The sequence below is a fragment of the Erithacus rubecula genome (assembly GCF_903797595.1).
Source record: "Erithacus rubecula genome assembly, chromosome: 6".
Lineage (NCBI taxonomy): Eukaryota > Metazoa > Chordata > Aves > Passeriformes > Muscicapidae > Erithacus > Erithacus rubecula.
In genome coordinates, this window is record NC_136688.1 from 39604879 (window position 1) to 39628262 (window position 23384).

At 52.0% G+C, this 23384-nt stretch overlaps 1 protein-coding gene across 2 annotated transcripts; it reads right to left on the bottom strand.

Annotated features, from left to right (window-relative positions):
- Nucleotides 1-1422: 1422 nt before the first annotated feature.
- Nucleotides 1423-22841, bottom strand: ISM2 (isthmin 2). Of its 2 annotated transcripts, none has more exons than XM_079310271.1 (6): nucleotides 21741-22841; nucleotides 8435-8671; nucleotides 7562-7940; nucleotides 6635-6775; nucleotides 6048-6119; nucleotides 1423-5636 (listed from the first exon to the last, which is right to left on the bottom strand). In XM_079310271.1, the coding sequence occupies exons 1-6, from the start codon at nucleotides 21879-21881 to the stop codon at nucleotides 5119-5121; spliced, it is 1488 nt and encodes a 495-aa protein (XP_079166397.1). In that variant the 5' UTR covers nucleotides 21882-22841; the 3' UTR covers nucleotides 1423-5118. The 2 variants fall into 2 exon arrangements, with proteins under 2 accessions (XP_079166397.1, XP_079166396.1); XM_079310270.1 differs by having other exon boundaries at nucleotides 6048-6125; nucleotides 21741-22835.
- Nucleotides 22842-23384: the final 543 nt, after the last annotated feature.

Consider the following 23384-nt stretch of genomic DNA (forward strand, 5'->3'; position numbering starts at 1 on the left):
GGCTGCTGTTCACACGTGAATCTCTGGGATTAACCTGGCAGTGAAGGAAGGCTTGTGCTAAAAGGCCAGGCTGTGCACTCAGGCAGAGTGTGCCAGCCTGTGCAGCTCTAATGGGGCACAGCAATGGTAATTAAGGCCTTACACCACTTCAGACATTTACTTGGTGAAGGAGATCTGACCCTTAAGTCATGCTAGAGAAGATTGCTGCACTACATCTGCCTATTTCCAGCAGACACACACCCCTTCAGCTACAGCTGATCTCTGGTGTAGCTACATGATGCTAATGAGAAACCCCAGACCTCTGCTTTACCTGGAAGTGTTGGGAGACAGTCACAGTTCAGTATTCCTTCAGCTGTTTGGGGAAGGGAAAGATGTATAAGATTAGGCAGAAAAGCAAGGTTCAGTATACTCTGGCCTAAAGGCTCTTAAAGAATTTGACATAGGATAAGAGGGAAAGTCTAGTAAATTAAAGAACAAAGTGAGTTTTTCACAGTAATGAAAGATAGAGGTGGATCCTCACTATGTTATGAGGCACATAGAGATGAGTAAGGAGCAACCATCAAACAATAAACCAAAAGGGGTCTTTGAACCTTTTTAAGACTGTAGGCATTGCTCTAAATAAGAGTTTTATTAGTAAATAAGGGAAGGCCTAATATAGCTGCAATGAATCCAGTACATTTCAGTATAGAAGAGAATATAATTGATAACTTAAAAGTAAAAAAACCAAAAAAAACCCAAAACCAAACATTACCACTGGTGCTGTAAAAGACAAGCTTAGGAGACAAGTTTAGTATCAAAAATTATCTTGACCAAGTGGAAAAGCGAGGTTAGCAGGATTACAGGTGAAAACCTGCAGCATGTTGGGGTTTGATTTTTTCTAGTTTTCTGCTCCAGAGGTGTGCCACCAGCAGAGAAGCTAATGTGGCCACACAGTGGGGTGTGTCCCTTCACAAGCCAGAACAGGGGTGCCTGAAAGATTTGTTTCTTCTCTAGAACTAGAGGTCTAACTCAAGACCCACAGACTACAACCACACCTTGCTCTTTCCAAGGCTAATACCAGGCAATGCACAGGCTTTGGCTAAACTCTCCTGGCATTATCATTCTGTTTCTCCTTCCAGAGGAGATCCTTCTGGGCCCAGCTTTCTGTGTGCTTTCTAAGAAGTGGATTCTTGGAGTTGGAGCCCTGAAAAAAATGAGACAGGTGATGGGACCTCTGTTGCTGTAAATGTGTTCCTACAAAATCTCACGTTCATCCTGAGAAATGGACTTTACTCACCCCCCCCGCCCCATGTGCCAAACCAAAATCTGGGCACAGCTGTGCAGAAAACACAACTGCACAATGGATGCCAGGGCACTGGTCCAGATCAGCTCCAGTCCAGGCTGGCAGACTAAGACAACTCAACAGCAACTGGTTGAGAACTTTTGTGTCAAAGCAACAGGCAAAAGTGCAGCTTAAAACTGCCACAAACTCACTCTATGATTTCAGGTGACATCTCCAGGTCTTCAACACCTGCAGAGTTAGGGCAGGAATTCTTCCTGCTTCCATCCCCCGGCTGTGGGATTTCTACATCCCAGGAGTTTCACAGCAGGGTTCATCATCCAACACAGCAAGGACCTTGTTGCAGAGGATAAAAGCACATTAGGCATGTTACACACAGAGCAGTAACTGCTGACTGCCCTTCCAGGGAAAGAGTGATTTTCTCTAAGCAGAGGGGAGCTCAGCCTGCTCCCCCTGGCTTGGGCTCCATGCAACAATGATTTTGATGTTGCAGAAGGCCAGTGGGAAGCCCCTAGCATCTTTCACTGAGAGGAGGCACCTGCTGCCCCCAGGCAGGAGCCAGCAATGGTGCCAGGCAGCTGTGCAGCACAGTCCCATGCTAGAGTAGCAGATAACCCTCAACAGATGTGCAGCCAGCACAAAGCAAAAGGAGCAAGAGAGGAGGGGAAACAGCTGGAAACAGCAAGAGCTTGGAAGTGTTTATGATTTATGCACTAAATTAACAGCAACAAAAAATTGTGATCTCTGGGAAGCTTTGCAAATCCCCCTACTATAATTAGCTGCTGGCTCTGGAGGTGGTTTGCCACACCAGTTTTTCAGCTGGGATGATGCTGGGTTTTTCTCCCCTTGCTTCCATGCTTAATACTCCTGCTTAAAGTGGTGTGCTGGACCATCAGCCAGTACCCAGCTCTGGCCAGGCTGACCATGGAATAAAACCCAAGGTCACGGCTGGGGCAAGGGCAATGCATTTGCTTCTCAGCACTGACCCTGAGGGTCTTGTAGGAGGCTTCCTTCCCTGTAAGCAGAACTTCACATATCCCACAGGCTCCAGATAATCTTTTTTACCTGTGACTTTTACAGCCAGACAACTTCAAATGCAAATGTTAAGGGAAGGAAGCAAAGCCATCAGGGCCCCCCACCTGGGCCTGGGAACCCAAGACATACAGCATTAAACATTGTATTCATCCCTCTCAACCCAAATAAATAGCAACACATGCTTCAGTCACAACTGAATGACATCAGCATGACATATACATGTATAAAGTGCTTTATTGCAGCATCAGTTTAAAGAATTCTTCTCTGTGAAATTCTGTAGGAATAAAAGACATTTTATATATATATATTATATATATAAAAAACCAATAAACTTAAGGAGTGAAAGCTTAGAGATTCATAACTTAAATAGCAGTGGGCTGGACAGAATCTTTGACAGGATATAAAAATAAACACTTGCTTAATGTCTACTTTTCTCATGGTGTTCTGCAAAGCCTCATGGTGTGTAAGGTGCTTGTATGAGGAACAATGTGCTTGTTTCTCATGCTCCAGTTTGTGCCTGTATTGTCCAAACCACAGAGGCAGCAAAGCAGAACAGCTACTTGGCTCTCAACTAGCTTTTGTTGGGGTGTCAGGGAACAGGGGAGTATCAATGAAGGAAACTTTTTTACTTGCCCTTGTACAGGAACTCCAGTTATTACAGAAATCACAAGCTTTTTCTGGGTTGACATAGCCAGTGTAAAGAGGAGGACAGTAAAAATCCTGGGTAACACTCTTATTGTAAGAGCACTTCCTTAGAGAGCAGCCAGTCCAACAACAAATTGGCTGAGCTTTGGTAAATCTTCTTTATGAAAGACTGTTTGTAGAAGTCCTGCTTCCATGTGTGGGTCCAACACTGAACACTAGGCACTTTCAACAGGAGGCTGCTTTAAAGAAGTCTGCCCTGATGGTAAATAAAAACTCCACTGAGAGTCTGATGATGTTAATGATGGCATATGGTATGGGAGTGGAAATATGCTCTGCTGAATGACTGCAGTTACCAAGCTCATCCTTTCATGGCTTCAGATGCTCAATTTGTTTACTTCCATGTCTCTTGCTGAGGCTCCCTGGCTCCCAGACCAAGACACCAGATCACTGTCAGCCACCCTTGACCCACCTCTTTGCCAGAAACTAGTGAGTCAATGACCATCTGGGCTAGAGAGCATGTAGTGATCATGGAAATGCTCCAAGGTCTAGGTGTCCATCCATGCTTATTTGTTTCTCTTCCTTCTCACCATTTAGAGAGCACTGGTCATCTCAGACTGCATATCCATTGGGAAATGGATGATGTCTGCCTGTATTTTGATAGAACCCATATCCAGAGTCTAGGGATACAAGGGTGTAGCCAATACTTGAGTAAGTTCATTAATACTTTTGTTTTACCAGCTATGAAGTCCCAGGTATGGATGACCAAGGATGCAATACTCAACAGGAACCAAGGCAAATGGATCCAAATACACTCAACAGACACAAAGATGCCCCCAGAAAGATTCCCCAAAGAGTTTTCAGACCAAGGATATTCACTGAGGCTGGAGAAAGCTCCTGTAAGAAGGACAGACAGCACAGGATGGTCAACTGAGCACCTCTGGCACCACTGCTTTGGTTCAACAGTGCCCTGCAGAAGTACTCAGAGTAGCTAGCAGCCTTGCATGAAACCTCTAGTGTAGAAATTACTCCATTCTTCTTTATGTGTGCTTGACTTTTATTTCTTCTGATGCATAAAATTTGTTAAATAAAAGCTATAAATTATCTGCCAGTTCAGCAATTGAATGTCCAGGGATGAAGGTGCTCAGCCTAGTTTCTCTGCAGAGAAGCTTCCAAAATATGCTGGGAGACACTGCCATGGACCTGTGAAAAGCTGAATAAAACCTAGTCAAGATCCAGGTGCCAACAGAAAGCATCAGGATCCCTGATCTATGGACACCAGGTATTGACACTACTAGCGTGTGTGTCTTCCTCCTCTGGAGCCACACTTGTGAACCTGGCCTGGAAGTGAGTCTGAGGGGTCCATGGCTCAGTCTGGTGTGTCTGGCCCAGGCAGGGACCTGGGCAGACTCAGCATGGAGCAGGGCCTAACTTGGCTCAGTGCTCTTTGTTCCTCACCAGCAATGGCAGGAGCAGTGGCCAAGGTGCCTCCTGCCCCTGGCAGGGCTGTGAGTGGAAAACACAGGACTTTCTTTTGGGCTGTGTCACAGGTGCTCCTGAGACCCTCTGGGGCCCTCTCCCCCAGACCCACAGACCCTGATAAGGCTTTCCCTGCTCCTTTCCAGCCCTGCATGCACAAACCCAAGGATGGAGGAGGCCCTGCTCTGTATGCATGGCTGGGACAGCCCTGCACTCTCTAGGAAGACCTACCCCCATTTCAGAATAAGCCAGCGTGTGCCAGGGCAGGTGAACACACAAGTGCAGGCAGCCATGCCTGCGGCAGCTCCTCAAATGTGGTGTGAAGCCAGCAGGAGCTGAGCCCAACTCACCCTGTGCTCAGCTTTCAGGCTGCCTTGAAAGGTCATAGAGAATAAAAGCAGACAAGAGCAGCCCCTCTTTCCCTTTATACTTCCCAGCCCCTGCTGCTCTCCACATGCCAGGCCAGGACTGCCCTGGGTGGCATGGCAGGGACTGCACCACAATAACCTCCAGCACCCCCAGAAACCAGAGGGGGGCTGAGACAGCCCTCTGAGGGGATGGGACAGAAGGTGCATCCTCCCCATCTTGCCTGGCAGCACTGAGGAGCCCATGAGCAGGGTCGGGCTGGCCAGGCTGCAGGGGTGCAGCCAGCGGTGGTGATGGCACATCTAGAGCGGCCGTGGCTAGTACTCCCTGGCCTCCTGCAGCTGGGACAGGTACTCCTCCTCGGCAGGGTTGTCAGCACAGCGCTGCCCGTTGTTGGGGGGCCGGACCGCGTGATAGCGGCTCCAGTCCCCCTTGCACAGGATCCAGGGCAGCATGTCCACCTTGTAGTGCAGCTCCGGAGAGAACTCGGTGCTGATGAGGTTGGGCACCCCGGCGCCCTTGCCGCGGGTGATGAGGCGGGTGTGCTCGTCGTAGCAGCAGTGCTGGGCGGCCAGGGTGGTGCTGTCCAGGGACAGCATGGAGCGCAGGCAGAAGCGTGCCGTGGGCTTGTAGATGTCCAGGCGCTCCTTGGGGCCGCTGGCATCCCGCCAGCGGAAGCTCTTGCCCCGCTGCTCGTCCCGCAGGTTGACGGCGCTGTAGACGGCCTCCAGCGGGTAGGAGCAGGGGCAGCTGGGCAGGTCCGTCAGAACCTTGCTCAGGTACTTGGTCAGGAAGTCGCTCTTGCAGTTCAGCCACTTCTCACAGCTGTCCACCTCTGGGGGAGGGGACCAAAAAGGTGAGGGCACGCCCACTCTGCACCCCACCTTACCCATCTGCCTGAAGCCGTGCCAACACCGCCAGCACCAGGAAGAGCAGCTGGAGCCAGGCTCCACCCCAAGGCAGTGACAGAGGGAAGGGGTTTTGTGCTGGGCCAGGCTGGCAACACTCCCTCGAGAGAGAGGACATGTGGCAGGCTGGCCTCAGCCCCTGAACCCCAAAGCAGGACTGTGTTGTACCAGGGCAATGGCAGCAACTGGGTTTCCCAGCATGACCACTGAAGTCTGCACAAGGCAGTGGTTTGGATGACTTAGGCTGGACACCAGACACAGGACCCTTGGCTGAGCCCTCCCTGCCAGCCACTACAACCCTCCCAAGGTCTGCCACTGAAGCAGAGGCAGGGGCTGACCTGAGTTGAACAGCTCTGTGGTGTTGTCGCTTTTGAAAGGAGTCTCTTCTGTGGGGAAGACCATTTCTCCTTCTGCTCCTTGAGACAGAAAAAAACAAAACAAAGAGCCTGCTTGAACACCAGGAGGAATGGAGTTTTTTCCCCCTCTGTATATGCACCAGACACCATCCATCTCCCAGCCCCTCTCCTGCACTTCTTTGGTAACATTGCCCTGTGTTTGGAAGGAAGGGCCAGCAGCAAGACTGGCCCAACAGAGGCTGTTAGTTATACAAATCCCAGTGGACAGAACTGACTCTCAACATGCCCCAGGAGAGGAATTAAAACTCCCAATGTGAGAGAGGTGCAAGAAGTCACACACCAACTTGATGCCAGCTCTATCACCCCTGGGCCCCACACTACTGCCTGGGGAGCCATGAAGCCCAATCATAGCTTCTTTGTGGAAACAAAGCCCCATGACCATTAGGCCTGATCACATTAATGTGATAACTAATTCTTGAAGCACGAACAATGCTCAGCCTGCAGCAGTGGGGCACCAGTCCACATCAAAGTCAGACAGTAGCCAAGGACTGATACAGCCAGGGGCTCACCAGGGCAGTGTGTCAGATCACAGGTCCTTGACTCTGTCGCTGTGCAGGCATAGCCACAAGACCGGGTCCTCTTCTGGTTGCCACTGCCACAGGTGATGCTGCAAGGGGACCATGGACTCCATTCCTCCTCATCTTCATAGTCTGTGCACGGCAGGGAAGAGGCAGAGGGTGATGGACTTCAGCAAAGCTTTAGCAGGAGGGGAGACAACAGCAACCTGGGACCTCCCTCAACTCTGCCTCCATCCCTGAACAGGGACAGTGCTGCCTGGAGGTGCCCAGCCATGCAATGCCAAGGCCAACCCCATCCTCATTGCCAGCCCCAGCAGCCCTGAGCAAAGGCTCTCATTCTCACAGCTTTGCTCCCAGTCATACCTACTCAAACAGGTATTTCTGCCCAGCCCCACATGGCCAGCACACTGGCTATGATGGTGAACATGACATATTAGCAAAGGTTGGTTTTGAGGTCATGGCCAGGAAGCTACAGGAGGGAGCTGCTGTGGTACCCTGGCCCATCTGTCCACTAGAATCTGCCATCTAACTCTCTGCAGCTCCTCTCTAGGAGGTTACACTGGTCTGTGGAAAAGACTTCTGGCACTGATGTCACTACAGGGACCTGAGTCAATGGCAGCAGCACTTGTCATCAAATATTTACATTGTATGTCTCATGTGAGCATGCCTTTGCTAGAAGGTTCACACATGCTCCAGTGTGATTACATGCAAGGACAATTCCCACTGGGACACTGCATGTCTGACTGCTGACAGCCCCAGCTGAGTGTGCTGGCCTTGCTCCTTGGCATCCTTGCTTTTTTTGTAAGTAGGAGCTGAGCACCAGTGTGCTGTGACTCCTGGTGCAGGGCTGCAGGCCAGGCAGGACAGGGGAGGGCATTGCTGGTCTGCAGGGCAGCTGCATGTGCCAGAAGAACTCACCATAATTGTACTTTTCCTTAAAGATCCAGTTCTTCTGCCCGGGCCATCGCTGGTCCCAGTTACCACCTACTCCACTAAGCATGGACTCCTCCTCCCCATCATACTCTGCTGTGTAATCCTCCTCTTCATCATCATCCTCTTCTTCTTCCTCCCTGTCCCCTACATCCAGGTTGTCATCCTCTTCCTCCTCTTCCTCCTCCTCTTCATCTTCCTCCTCCTCCTCTCCCTCAGCAGGGTCAGTGTATTCCCAGAAGAGGGGCCAGAACAGGTCCTTGTGAGACAACCACTCAGAGGATGTCAGAGACCAGTCATTGCTTGTCTCCTTCAACAAGTCCATCTCCATCTCAGCCTGAGGATCATCCACCACTTCAATGGTCACCTGATGGAGACATGAGGCAAGGTAGCGAGCTGGGGCACAGCCCTTGGACAGACCCACCATGCACTGGTTCCCAGCCCAAGAGGCCAGAGACACTGTGGGCTGCAGGACTGTATGAAGAGTGCAGGTGGTCTCTCCTCATCCAGAGGGACTGAGCAGGGACAGAGTGGGAAGCACAGGGTGGCTGGTGGTCACCCACAGGGGCCAACACCACCCTCAGAAACTGAGAGATCACCCATGTTAGGAGGGTTTATTCCTGCTCTGTGAAGAGGGGCTGCGGGGGGCAGGGGAAAAGCTGTGAGCAAATTCCTCAGTCAAGGAGCTCCTCCATGGCAGCTGTCTGCAGCTGGCAGTCACCAAGAAAACAGATGACAGCGGCCACACAGACCCTGCTCATGAGATCTTTTCTCTTAAGGACCCAACTGAGGCTGGAGAGCACCACTTTCACCACAGCACTCACCCACATCCCCCCATGGCCTTCCCAGAGCACTCCCCACCTGGATGTTGGGGTTCTGGGCACTCAGGTCCACATTGGCCAGCCCTGGCAGGTTCTGCAGGTCCAGCATGAAGGGCAGGCTCTCGTCCTGGCCGGCAGCCCTGGGCGGGGGCAGCGCTGGGCTCCTGGCAGGCTGCTGGGGCAGCCCTCTGCGCCGGTGCCGCCGCAGCCCCCGCGCCCTGCCCGACGGGGGCAGCTCCTCGTGCCCCGCCGAGCTGGGGCCGGGTGACGCTGACACCTGCAGAGGGAGAGCCACAGACAGCATCTCTTGAGGGGGACGGGGCGGCAAAGAGGGGTCTGGTCTCCTGCCCCAAACAGCTCCTCCTCCCCATTATTGCAGCATCAGGAGAGCAGTTAACGTGTTAATCAGTCAAGTTAATACCAAGCGCTCTGTGCTGTGCCAGTGCTCAGTTCTGCTGCACCTGAACCTGGAGGTCTATTCAGACCGGTACCTCCCAACCCCATGACCACTCTCCCTGCACCCATCTGCTGTCCTGTTACCCATCTTGCCTGGCTTTCTACTTCTCATGTTCCCTTTTGAGTTATTTCTCAGTCCCTGGAAATGGTTAACAGCAAGGGGTGCTTCTGGTCACTGAGTTACCACAGGTCATGTTTAATAATTTTATATATTTATATTAAAAGTTTATAATCAGGACTTTATGACAAGGGGAAAACATCACCCAAATAAACTGTTCTGTGGTATTGGTATTAGGGCAGATGGCTTCAAGCAACATAGGTTTAATTGAAATTTCTGATGGTGCCCAAAAGCTACCACAAAGACAGAAAGAAACTGCTGGCAGATATAACCCAGCTACCCTTTAGCTCTTTGGGAAAGGGAAGATGCCCAGTCAAACAAGTCAACAAAACTCACTCGTGAGTGCTGCCAGTGGCTCCAAGTGCTGCTGCCACTGCAGGGGCGCACGGCTGGCCCTGCAGCGGCGGGAGGAGCGGGGCTGGCAGCACACAGGGAGCCTTGCCCAGAGGCAGCAGCACTCCCGGGGCAGGAGTGGCCAGCAAACGCTGCCAAGTGACCGCGCTGGCACTGGCACGAGAAGCGCGGGACTGCAGGGCCAGCAGGCTCCAGTGTGCCCCGAAACCCGAGACGGGAACAACTGGCAAAGCCCCCCCGAGGCACGGCGCCCTTGGGAAGGGCTGCAGGGCCCCCCAGCTCAAGGCTGAGAGCAGAGGTGCCCCAGCTCCCAGCATCTCCGCCAGTGTCTGCCTATTTCTGGCTGCCCAGCTGAAACCCCCTTTTGTTCCCAAGCTCTCACCCTTCGCTCAGCCCAGTCGAGAGCCGTGGGATTAACGAAGAGCATGGAGTGCCCCCTCCCCACGGCGCCGGGCGGAGGGGGGCACGCAGAGAGGCATTTCTACCTGCAATTAGAGCCAGATGGTTTGGGGAAGGACTCCCCTCCCTTTCATCCTGATCACTGGAGCACTTCAAAGGCAGCTGGAGCCTAGCCAGACTCTCATGAGCGCACACAGCCCGTCCCCAGCCCTGTCCCTGTACATCAAAGCCCACGATGCCTCCATCCCCGGGGGAGGGAAAAGAGCAGCAGGGACGCTGCTGGTCCCTTGGCTGCTGCCCAGGGCAGGCTGTAGGCAGGGAAGGGCCGGTGACAGACCTCACCAGATGGGCCCGGAGCAGAGAGGGCTGCAGGGAGAACGGAACCTGCGCTCCCAGAGACAGCGTCCAGGGCTTGTCCCTCTCCCTGGCCTGGAGAACTCCTGTGGCACTGCCGGTAGCAAACCCCTGCATACACTTTCCCCTCCCAGCTCCCTCTCTCCCCATCCAAACCACAGTGGTTTTGGGAAGAATGCACGGGAATGATGCCTGGCTCTGTCTCAGCCTATCTTCCAGTGCCTTAGCCCCTTGATAGGTCTCCTGTCATGTCCCAGGAGTCCTTGACAAGGAGCAAGGAGCCCAGGTGGAAAAAAAACATCAAGGGGGGCTGAGCAGGCAAAGCTAGCCATGTCCCAGTGCTGGCTGCATGACACTGCCTGCTGGTGCTGGGTTTGCTGCCAGCTGCACATGCCCAACACAACCCCTGCACAAGAGACTGGCAACAGCCCTGCAAGGCTGGCGTTCCTGCCTAATTTGCAAAGAGCTTATTGGGCTGGGTAAGCTCATTTGACACACAACCCAAATTTCATCCACATGGAAAGTGAGGTCTCCTCTAGCAACAAGATCTGAGCTCACCCAAGGACACCAGAACAAGCAAGCCAGGAACAGACACAAAGTCTCCAAATTTACACTCAGTGCCTAATTCAGATTTTACGCCCAAACAAGCTCAAGAAATTCCGAGTACTGTTCCCACAGGGAAAATGTAAAACTGCTCCAGGGGAACTGGCTGCAAGAGTGTTGCAGGGCAAACAGAACTCCCACAGCTCCCAGATACTCTGGAGGAATAAGCATGACAGGAGTGGCCACCACAGATGGCCAAGAGCCCTTCAGCAATGGTCACTACAATGTACCACCCAACATTTCCCTCTGCATCGCTCTGAAGCTTTGCTGGGTTAAAAATCTGTCCTTGCATCATATGTCCCTCCTGTGTAAGGCTCAGTGTCCTGCCCCAGACAATCAATCCATGGATTTAACAAGCTCTTAGGAGGCCCAGTGCATCCCTCCAGGCATCAGATGTGTCTTCCCCAAGCCATCAGGGTCCCCTGACAGCAGCTGCCCCTGAGATTTGCACTCCTGCTGTGTGGCACTCACCCACCCTCTGCACTGTCCCAGGAACAGCTGGATGAAGCCATCCAGCCTGGAGCCAAGCCACTGCAATGGGCTAAGGGAAAACTTTGCTTGCCCAGAGGTAACACTCTATTCCCCTGCTCTTTACAGAGCGCAGGAGAAAGCCTGCAAACCATTGGAGGGCTGGTCATCAGCATCTCCCTTCTCCTTCCACCACCATGGAAGCAGAGTGCACTGTTGGGAAGCCATCAGTGTCCTGCAGCCAAGTTTCAGCCTTTTCCTGTGACCAGCCAGCACCAGGCAAAGGAAAAAGCTGAACAAGGAATTGCCACAGCTGCTCCTGTTTAGACTTGGCATATCCTACCTGGCTGGGAATAAGGGTTCCCAGGGCAGGAACCTGAGAGAAACTCTGGCACAGCACTCCGGAAAGAGCATAGACTTTCCATTCCTGAAGATCATGTTTTGACTGAAGGCTATAAGCAGGATCACACCTGCCTACCTACCAGCCCAGGAGACCTTCCCACATAGTCCAGGCTGTCCCACATGTGGGACTGACCACTGAAACACCTTGAGGCAGAATCTCAGAAGAGATATTTGGAAGGGGAAGTAACTCATTATCAATTCACCCCAGTGTCATACCCACTTTTTACATAACACAAGCAACAAGGTGTGTGAAAAAGGTGTGGGAAAAGGCCACACACCATTGCTCTAGAGATTAAAGGCTGACATTTTTCCATTTCTAGTCCATACACCTCTATTAGAATTGCTCAAAAATCTGGAGATGATGAAGAGAGCAGCCACAAAAACATTTCAGGGGATGGAAAGACTTTTCCAGTGAAAGACTTGTACAATTCAATTTGTTTGTCATGCTGAAAAAAGAAAGCAATGACTCAGTTTTCCAGTTCTTTAAGGCAGTAATCCATAAAGTACCAGAGACTCTATAATCCAGAACAGAAACACATAATAGGAAGAAATGTGCTCAAGTCAAAGCCAAACAAATTTAACTGAGGAATAAGGACTGTGCTTTTAATGCCACAGGTAATTAACCTCAGGAACAATTAACAAGAAAAATGACAATTTCTCTTGTGGAGACTGTCAAACCCACACCACTGGGCTCAACACATGAGTACTGCAACTGCACTAGGTAAGAAATTCAAGGCTCAAGTAATTTCTTCTGCGTTTAAAATCCGTGATTTTGCCAGAAATGTCTGTAAGGCTTTGAACTAAATCTGAGTTAAGGAAGCAAAAGACCAATGCTCATGTGCTGCAGCTCTTACCATTAGAGACAAGACATTTCAGATTCTACAACAGTTTAAAACCTGAAAATATCATCAGACTAGCTGCTGTTGCCTTTTGGCAACCAGGGACAGCAGCACACTGCCACCTACACAGCCACAGATACTTGTCCCTCCAGCATCTCTGTAGGCATTGCAAGTTGCCAGAGCACCCAACAGCATTGCTTTTTGTAACTCCATACACTGCTGAGCAGAGCTGCCCCTCACCATGGGGTTAAACCAATCCAAGCACATTGAGAGAACTCCCCTGGCAGTGAAGCACTGCTAGAACTCATGCATCAGCAGTTGGTGGAGCAAGCATGGGACAAGCTCAGAGGATGCAGCTTCTACCCACACCTATCCCAAGCCAATTATCGAGCACATAAACTCATTCAGCTCGAACCAAAGGAACCTGTGCACACGGCAGTGGGATCAGAGGCAACATTCAGGCTGTGCTTTGGGCTTGTTAACACTGCAGTGAAGAAAATGACGTATTTGCTAAAGGCTGGTATCACACTGAGCTATAATTATAAGGAATGGGGGCTTTTGTTGCTTAATCATTACTGCTTGTGTTAGGTTTCCTTTGAACAGTTTTACCATGCTGTATTGAAACAAGAAACCACCAGAAGAACTATTGATCTTTTCCTGAATAGACCTTCCTTCTCTTTCCCCCAAGTTCTCTCCAACATTACTTTGAAATCTGTCTGTTGCAAACTTGCTCACTTACGAATTAGTAAAGTACTTTTTTTTTTATCCATAAAACTTTTCTTTTTATATTTACCTAAATGGGCTGCAAGGATCTGGAGAAAGTATTTAAAAAGTTATCTTTGGACTTAAAGTGGAGAGGAACAACTCCAGAGCAGGATTTTCCTATAAAGCCATACTATAAAGCTATGGAAGTAGAGAAAGCTGATTGGTTACATTAGAAGGAAGCCCAGCATGTCTGGGGCTGCAGTTTGCACAAAGGCTCATGATTTTTACTGGTGGGATGAGGAGAAAGGGAGATTTTTCTGGTGCTAACAGGCAACACTGTTGTCTCTTAAAAATAAAGTAAGGTTGAAGAGCAGGGTAATCACCAGGAACAAACGCAGTGTGCCATGATGCCTCCCTCCCATAGTACATGCTTTCTCCTCTATGAGGCACTACTCAAATAAAGGGCTTTTTAGCCCAGCCAGCTGAAATCACTGCAGCCTCCTGAGGGCTGTAGTTTGATCCTCCTGGCTCATAACCCATCCACCAGCACATAACCTGTCGACTGGCAGTCTTTCAGCCAGATGGAAAATCCATGGGACTCATATTAGGCAAGTGACCTCTGCCACCCATCAGCTCATCACCCACTTAAGGGATTTCCCAGAGTTGTGACAGAGCACAGCATCTTCTAGAGGTGTCAAGAGCTGGGTGGGCACCTATGAGATAACAGGGAAGGCAAACATGCTGCTCAGTTCCTGTTACTGTCTGTATGTCCTTCTGCACCACAATCCCAGCCATCACATCCAGGATATTTAGACTTACAGGCAGGTGGCTTAGCAGGAGCTATCACTCAGGATTTTGACATGTGAGCTCTAGAAGATCTGACAGAGGTAATTTAAAGAAGTCAACACTCCAAATTCCATCCTCTTCTTGTGCTCTGGGTTACACTCCTGCCTGCAAAGGGGCTGTAGCACAGGTGAAGAGCAGAACAGAGACTTCCCAAAACTGTGCTATCCAGCCCAGCTCAGGATCAACTTACATGGGTGCAGGGGAGGGGGGGGTTATTGGTTTGTTTGTTTGTTTGTTTGTTTGTTTTGGTGGTTTGTTCTTTTCCTTTAATAAAGACTCCCTTCGGTTTTAGGAGAGTTCTGCAAGTGCTCATGGAACAGACAAGGCACTTGGTTATCATGCTTATGTGGGCAGATCCTGTTTCTGACAGACCAGCAGGAGCCAGCAGCAAACTGTGTGCTGTGCAGATAATTATTACGCCCTCGTGATTATAATTTTTATGCAGTTATCAAAATACTTCAGATCATATGGTATCACTTTCTTTTCTAACTAGCTTCATTCCAACTGTCTTGGGCAGGGAGCTGCAGGAGGCAGCATCAAAGGCTTCCTCAAGTTTCACACTTACTTTCATGTCTCACAGTTGCAACAACTGTAATCTCAAAACTCTTTCCAAGGTCGGTGACTCAGCTGCCCTGAGGCAGAGCCAGCCCTGGAGCAGAAGACACCACAGCACAGAGGCAGCAGCACGAAGCACCATTAAGAGCAAGGACACAGCACAGCTGACTTTGTGCAAGACCAAAAATGAGGAGGTTGTCCAGGCTACTGAGAATGCTGCTCCCCATGCACCCTGCAGGCACAGCCCAGCCTCTCGGCAGTCAGCTCTCTGGTGGGTGTGCCCTTGAGCAGCCTGCCCATGCCATCCTCACTCCACAGATCACCTGTGACACAAGGAGGAAAAGCAGCAGCCTCATGGCCCTCCACCTCACCATGCCAAGCTGTTGCCCTCATGCAGATCATGGTTGTTTCACTGGCAGATGTTTCTCTACCATAAATGTCTTCTCCCTCTTTAACACTGAGAAACATTTCTTAGTCTGCAAAACTCCCATTGTGCAGACAAAAAATTACACCCTTCTCAGGTAGCTCATGGCAAGGCCAGGCACACATGGGGGTCTCCCCTGCAGTACTTGAAGAAGACTGGAGAAGGTTCACCACAGCTCAGCTTCCTCTCCCCACCTGCCCCAAAGGGAGAACTGGTCTGCTTTCCACAGATGAACCACAGAGGCCTTGTAGTGGAGAAACTGGAGCATATCCTTGGCACCCCTGATAAGTCTCAGCACAGCAGATGGGGCAGTCCTCACACCAGACTCTGCCCAAGCACACAGGTCCCAAGGGCCAGTCCTTGGTGGGTGGTGCAAGGACTCAGCTGGTGGCAAGGCTCCCATCACTTGAACACCCTGAGACCTCTGCTCAGCCATGGGTGTGGGAGCAGGGCCCCCACAGAGACTGCATGGAGAGGGACCTCAGAGAGATGAACAGACACATCCACATCCTCTGGTGCTCTCTGCCAAATGCTCCTGCTGGGGCACATGGTTTCTGTTAACACAGTTGAGCAGTAATACATATAAGCTCCCAATGCATCAGAGGGAGTCACTGCTAACCTGTTCCAGCTCTAAACACCATGTGCTTCAGTAACCATTAACTTGTTCCAGCTAATGATCTGCACTTCTTAGCCTGCACACCATAACCCTCCCACTGCTCCAGCTGCTGCTTCCTTGCCTGCCACAGCCCAGGCAAAACTGCAAAAGGAAGAAAATCCCAAATATTGCAAAGCAGGTGTAGATGTCCAGATCAACACCAGCCTTCCTCCGCAGACTGGAAGAGGTGAAGGAGGGAATCACAGGCAGGAGGGAGTGCAGGGGGCACCTGCTCCCCTTGTCTCACGAAGGGTGAACAGGCTGCCCCTCCGTGCAGGCTCTGGGGCAAGAAATGCAGCCAACCAAACAAAAGCAAATCCATCAGGGATCCCTTCAACAACAGATAAAATGAGCATCTGAGCCAGACTTGGAGTATCTCCATGCCCTGCACAGGAAGGGATCCAGGCAGGGATGCTGCATCTTGTCCTCCTGAAGGGGCAAAGCTGGGGTGACCCTGAGCCAGCAGCCCCCTGCCCCAGGTGCTTGGCTGCAGCTCCCCAGCCTGGGGTCAAGCTCAACTCCCCTCCCCAGCCAACACTGATTTTAAGGAGCCAGCAGCCTTAGCATGTAATAAACCCACAGAGTCTGCAGAGGGGAAGGTGTTGGGAGCTGCATACGTGAGGACATCTGTACAACACCTTGTCTCGATGGAGGTGCTCATGGTACAGCACAGTGCAGCTGGAATTCCCTGTGATTTTGGCTGCTGTGGGAATGGCTGCATGTGAAGTGGAGGGCAGGGAGGACAGCAGGAGGGAGTGCCAAAATGTTAAGGAAGAGAGGACATCCCAGAACAAGAGACAAAGAGACACCAGCTCTCCACATGGGGCACCTCCCACAGCACCCCCAGGCCATGCAGCACCTGCCTACAGAGTCAGCAGTACCTGGGGGCTCCGGGCTGGGGGGGAAGGTGGCTCACCTGAAGGGCACTGTACTCACCCCATGTGCCAGCCTCCTGTTGAGCCCTGCATGGCAGTGGCTCTCTTGGTCTGGGTTCCCACACAGTCCTTGCAGCCCAAGCCCTGCAGCCAAGTGCCAGATAAGACCCTGAAAGACCAGACCAACCACCAGCTCCTAATCCAAGATAAACCCATGCCTCACCACCTCTTTCCTGCATGCATGGATGTTTCCTGGCTGTACCCAGGTCTCTACCCTGTACCTCTGGGGTGCCAGAGGAGAGCAGAAGGCAGCAATTTACTGCATTTTGCTCCCTTTGAGGCTGTATCCTTTCCCTGGAGACTAAACCAACCTGAACCCCAAGAGGCATTGGTGCCCTTCACGTCAAGGGCCACCTAGGACTCAGAGGCAGGTAGGTCACCATATTTGTGGTGTCTTCATCTCATAAGTGCTGAGATGAAAGTACATCTCAAACAGCTTCTCAGACAAGCCCCTAGAGTCCCTACACAGAAGAAACATGGAGAAACTGAATTGCTTGGAAGCAACACCATGCAGGCTGACTTTTACAGCTGGCCACATAAAAGCATCAGCCTGTCCAATGAAGGTCCCTTGCAAAAACATTCTACCAAAACAAACAAACAAACAAAAAAATGGTCTTTACACTGCACTTTTGCAAGCTTCTGTCTGAAACAAATCTGATTTAACAGATGCTGCAATCTCTTCCTTATATTATCCTTCTCTAGTATATTATATGAAACCTGAGCCTCTGACTGATAACATTTTCTTTGAGGGAGCTGGACAGCACAGGTGCACCTTGCTGGCTTGTCTGCAGCTCAGACTGTCCTCAGGGTTCCCTATGGGAAATATCAGACTTCTTAATTTGGGACTTATTCTGAGAGGAAGAGTACTTACTGCTACTGTGGACCAGTTTACACTCCCCACCCCTAAGACACTGACAGGAGGAAAGCAGGAATTACTCACTAGCACACTCCCTCTATCACCCCACTGGGAAGGATCACGACTGGAGGCAGGATGAGTCCTCCAGTTTGCCTGTTTTTGAGGAAAGGGTGTGCACAAGCTGGACAATTTTGGGAACCCAGAGAGAGTGCAGGGCAGTACCCTGTGGGGTGATTTATGGCTAATCTCTTTCCCTTACATGTGCCTTTTACAGGAACCCCTTTGATTGTAACAATGGGAACGCAGCAGACCTATTTGTGCAGTGAAAATGGAAGAAGCCCCCTTGTTGGGCAGCTTCCCTACACCCGGCTCTCCTTTGTTCCTGCTGCTGTCTCAGCCCCAGGGCGGGAGGGTTTTCAACTGTGTTGACTAAGATAATTTGGCACTTCTCAAAAGGGAATTTGCTACAAAGGGCGAAGTACCTCCCTGCGCACAAAGAGCCCCTTTCAGAGCGGAAGGATGCTTCAGTGAACGTTTTGTACCCACAAATCCGACCTCCGCCAAGGACAAAGCCAGGGACAAGAACGCTTAATTGCTGAAGAAATGAAAAGGTAAAAAGCACATCCTCGGGCAGAATGACTCTGCTACTGACACAGCCCGCGGCGGCGGCGGGGATCCGGCGGTGCTGCCGCAGCTGGCTCAGCCCGCAGGGCGCACAGGGGGCACAGCTGGGCACCGCAGCAGGGCGACAGCTCCGGGGACACCCAGATGCTCTTCTTGGCCAGAGCCCTGGAGCCGACACGGAGCAAGAGCTGGGGGGAGCACGGGGCAGGCTCCCGCAGACCTGAGTGCCTGTGCAGCCCATTGATGTCCCCAGTCCAATTGTCTACGCTACATAGGGCTCCCAGTGTACAGGGCTACCCCGACTTAACAGCCTCCTGACAAACTCCACTCAAGCTCAGCTGATATTTCTTTCCCTTTAACACTTTTTAAATCTAATACAGCCACACCACACCATCTTGGAGCTCCTTCACTCTCTGTCTGCTGGTATCTCTGGCCGGGCATCACATCACTGCTATACATTTAATTCTTAAATGATTTTTAATCAAGTGCAGACCTTCAGTTTTAAAGGTAGTTTCCCATCGCTTTTCTCACTGCCTGGTTTAACCAGTAAACAATGTGTAGTGTTGTTACTTGTTTCCTTATTTCTCAGGGGCCAGGTGCCAGTCATATCAGGTACTGCACAAACCCACTGACTTGCAGCCAACTCAGCCTTTATGCTATGCAAACATCTATTAACAACGTTCAGAGCCAATATTTTGAAATCCAGTGAGTTTATCAAAACATATTTTTCATTTATACCTCTTAACTTCATAAATAAATAAACCATTAAGTGATATGATGAGCTGTACCTTGTCACCACAAGGGACACAAGCTTCTCCAAATATTGTTATCCAAATCTGAGGAGCCACATCCAGCCACATTTCTGCCCACATCAAAGTATGATGCACCCAACCTGCAAAAGCTTCTCAGACTCCTGCTGTACACCTGTCTGCTGTTTCTGAACCCACCTGCCTTCCCAAACATCACCAACAAACCCCCAAATGAGCAGGTATCTTCTCTTGTTAGATTCAAGTCACAGCTTGGAAAGAAAACTGCCTTTCAAATTTTTCATCCAGCCTTTTCAACTTCTGGCCAAACAGACTGAAGAAATAGCAAAATATTCTCACTACATCTGTTGTTTATGGTGAGCACAGTGTAATTCAGGCAAAGCTTTGCTGACCAGTCATTGCTGAGATACTGTAAACACGAGTACTTGCTCCTTTGGTAATGGCTGGAAATACTGGATCCTGACTGAGGTACAGGACTTTGGACATAATGATAAGGCTAACACCCAAAAATAAAGCATGTGTTCCCTCCATCCTTCCTACAATAATAAGACTACTTATCTCAAAAATTTTACTGAAAAACTTATTTAATTTTTCTAAACTATTTCAGTATAACTGCAACTCTAAAACTTAGCACAGACTATAAAAATTCCCATTCAATTCCAAACCCAGGAAAAATGTTTGCTTTAAACAAAGTTATTAAAATAAGTCCAACTTATGTAATTGTTTAATGGTTTTGATTGTCTATCTGTTCTGCTCTGTCATTTCTACTTTTCTCCTCACAGCCCCCTTCATCCTATCCACATCTGTAGGGCATTACCCATAGTGTAACCAATACTCCAGCTGTGGCTGCCCTGCTGCCATAGAGACAGGACCTATCAGTGCTGCAACAGGAACCATCTGTGTGTATGACCCAAAATCACTCTGGATTTTTTTTAACCACCGTGCTGCTGTGCGTGTGCTCTCTGCTTTAGTTCAAACAGCTGGGCATGGCTACTCTAAATTTTCCCATGCATGCACCAGAAACAGAGGATTTAATCCCAAAAAGCAGCAAGGAGACACATGCCAATGCCTACTGCTTCCTCCCTGCCATGAGAACTGTGCTCCCAGCACTCTGAGGGATGCAGGGTGCACCAACAGACGGCCAGAGGAATCCATTCTTCAACTTCCTCCTTGCTCCTAACCTCCTCCGTCAAACCTTTGCCTATACCCTTCCTGCATGTTTGTATTTCTGCGAGAAGCAAAGGTCCCGGGGACAGAGGCCGCGCTGTGTAAGTGCCGTGTGTGATCTTTGGCTGGCCGCACAACGCTCCCCATTCACAGCCACTCACACACCGCCACCGACAGCAGCTCACAGGCTCTCCCATACATTTTAGATGACAGATAAAAAGGAGTCTGAGACTGAGCTGCAGGGTCCCGTGGGGGGGCACAGCTTCCTAACAGACAGCTTGTCCCTATCCTTGGTCCCTGCCACAGGGCTGACATCCTCCCTGGATTTCAAGTAGAAAACCCTGCTCTTCTGCAGCTGGAGTTAGAGGTCACTCTGTCTGACATTCGTCTGGCGATTGAAGCAGCATCTACATCTCTGGCTGAAGTTTCACTAGCAAAGTACAGCATCAACATGATATTACCAGCACTACAGCACATCATCCCCAGCAGTTCTCTTTGCATCTGCTCAGTCCACGCTCCACTCAAAACCATCACCAGGCTTGACTAGTGGTACTCGGCTGGCTGCAGCCTGTGCCCTCTCCTGCCCCTTGGCCAAGCATTCCATGTGGCAGGTTCCCTCCTCACACTTGTGCCCTGGGCTTCACGCTGGAATGGAGTTTTAGTGCATCCGACAGGAGCTGCCAGCATGACTCCTCCACAGATCCAACCCAGTTTTGGCATTAACTTGCAATACGGTGTATTCCCATCACTTTGCATCTCCTATCCCAGTCTGACTGACATTGGAGATCAATCCTGCTGCTTTCCATACTATTGCGTATCGCCAGCGAGGACTGAGCTGCTCTTACTCTGTCCTGCTCAAACTCCTCCTATCGCCACTTTTCTCTTTCCTTTCACCTACTTTTAGCAACAGCATTCTTTGAAAGAGTACTTTTTAAACACGGCTCTGCTGCCCGAATGCCTTTTCCTCCAGAGAACAATTTCAGGATGGAAAACAGCTTGCTTTAACCATCCAGTAGTCTTCCTTACTATCCGCTCTCCCGGTAGCTTGTTTCCCCCAATCCGTTCCTGTCATCCCCATCAGGTCGCACCAGTGGCTCCCAGTCTGACCAGTCCCTCATTGCCCGCTGAAGTTTCCCCATTTACAGCCGCGCTCGGCAGCCAGCGCGGGCAGGACCCGGCGCTCAGACACTGCCATCCCCTGCTGGGGCCGGGGGCTCCCAGGGCCCGGCCCCGGGGACACTGCCGGGATGAGGATGGAGCATGGCCGCTCCGGACCCTGCCCCGGGTGCGCTTCGGCGGGGAGGGGAGATGGGGCTGAAATCTATGGTGTCCTAGGTTTCCGGTAGAGGAGATTGGGCATACCTGCTGCTAATTTGACTGCAGCCGGACCCCTCTCTCCCACCTGGGATGCTAGCCTGGGATCTTCCCGGGCACTGGGTCACGGCAGTTGGCCCCGATCTCAGAGAGCCTAAAGCATCGCCTTTCCTTCAGCCTCTGTGCAGTGCGAAGACCTGCAGAGTCCAGGAATGGGCTCTGCCCCTCAGCGAGTGAGGAAACAGCCGGTAAGAGGGGGTGCCCCAAACCCTGTTTCTCCCCGCTGCCGCTTTTCCCCCCGGAGCTGCGGGCGGCCGGGCCGGGACACGTGCTGGATGCTGCTCCCGTCCGAGACGCACAGTCCCTCCGATGGAGCCCCAGCGACCGCCCGGGTGACCGGCTGAACCCCTCGGCCTTCCCGGGCTCGGGAGGGGGTGCAGAGGCTGAGGAAGAGCTCGCCCTAGAACCCCCCCGGCTCTCCGTATTTCCCCAAAGATCGCCCTACCTCCGCCAGCTTGGAGCTCCTCTCCTTCGGGCTATTGCTGCGCTGTTTCCCTCTCACGGGCAGCCCTCTCACTGCAGCCAGGAAAGTTGTCAGGAAGACGAATCCGAGGATGAGCACGACTTTCCCTCTAATCAGAGGCATCTCTCCCTTCCTCTCTCCCCACCTCGCACGTCCAGGGCAGGCGGTCTGGCAGCACGCCCGCCCTTAATGCTCCAAATCCTGTCCTCCGAGAGGAGCAGTAAAAACGTATATATATATATATATATATATATATATATATATATATATATATATATATAATTTTTTATATATACGTATATATATATGTATATGTATATTAGCCAGCGGAGCCGGGAAGCGCGGTGCCCCGCGGCGCGGGCAGGGCAGGGTCTGCCGGCCCGGGCCACTCCGCTCTCTCTGATCGCTCTTGCAGTTTGCCGAGCACCTTCCGCTGTCGCGGCTCCCCCGGGTCGCTGCCGGTACTGATGCTGAAGGGTAACTCTGAAAAGCTTCACAAATGTGCGCGAGGAGGGAGGGAGGGAAGGAGGGAGGGAGAGAGAGAGCTTCGGCTCCCCACCCCACTTCCTAATCCTTTCGGCAATCCGATTTCTTTTCCTCCTCTTCTCCTCCCCTCGCCGAGTCACTCACTCCCCGGTGCTGCCGCGGCTCTGCAGGCAGCGCCGGGCACCGGCGGGCGGGCGGAGGCCGCTCGGCGGGGAGAGGCTCCTGCTCGCTCCGGCCCCTCCCGGGCGGCTGCGGCCCCGGGCACGGCCCCGCCGCGCCCCTGCCCCGCTCCGAGGCTGCCGGCACGGCCAGACCTCCCCCCTCCCTGCGGGCGCTGCCCCCTCCGGGCGCCGCCGCCCGCTCCGCTCCTCCCCTCCGGCAGCTGCATGGCCGGGCCGGCCGCCGCCCCCTCACCGGCGGTGCCCGCGGGGCGCTGCCCTGCGGCGGGCCCGGCCCGGCACCGGCCCCGCGGCCCTTTGTTCCGCGCCGCGGCGGCGCCGGCCCGCACCGGCCCCGGGCGGCGGCAGCCCCGCCGGGCAGCCCCGCCGCCCTGCGCCCTCCCGGCGGGGCGGGGCGGCCGCGGGCCCCGCGGCTCCGGCCCGGCCGCGCCAGGCGGGGAGGGAGATGGAGGCGCTGCACCGAGCGGCGGGAGCGGGGACGCGGCCGGGCAGGGCTCGGAGCCTCCCGCCGCGCCCCCGGCGAAAGGAGCTCGCAGAAGGCGCCCCTCTTCCCCCGCCCCGCCAAGGCAGAACGGCTCTGCTGCCCGCTCAAAGCCCCAGTTCTTCCCCAATTGCGGGAGAAAGTTCCTACCACTCAAAAAACGTATTTATTCCATGATCCGCACTCTTGCACGCCGGCTGCATCTTCTCCAGCCTTTAAAGCCTGTTGGAAACATGGAGTGGCTGTTTATTTGGGGTGTAGAGAGTATCTGTTCCAGGATTTCCACGTGCGTTCATGAGCCTACGAAGGAAATTAGGAAAAGGACTATGAAAAAATTACCAGGGAAGGACAACTGAAAGAAGGCTTTGCAGCCCACTGAGGAGAAGCGCTAGTGCAGGCACGGTCTCAAAAAGGGAGTCCTAGAAGGGAAAACCTGCAAATTACCAGAGCCCATTTGTGTACCCGCAGCTAAAATCAGGA

Excerpts from the sequence above, each read along its gene's own strand:
- ISM2 (XM_079310270.1), bottom strand. The coding sequence starts at position 21,881 with ATGCCTCTGATTAGAGGGAAAGTCGTGCTCATCCTCGGATTCGTCTTC. Across the intron at positions 8,672-21,740 it reads GGAGCTCCAAGCTGGCGGAG|GTGTCAGCGTCACCCGGCCC; the intron begins GTAGGGCGATCT and ends CTCCCTCTGCAG. Across the intron at positions 6,776-7,561 it reads TAAGGAAAAGTACAATTATG|ACTATGAAGATGAGGAGGAA; the intron begins GTGAGTTCTTCT and ends TGCCGTGCACAG.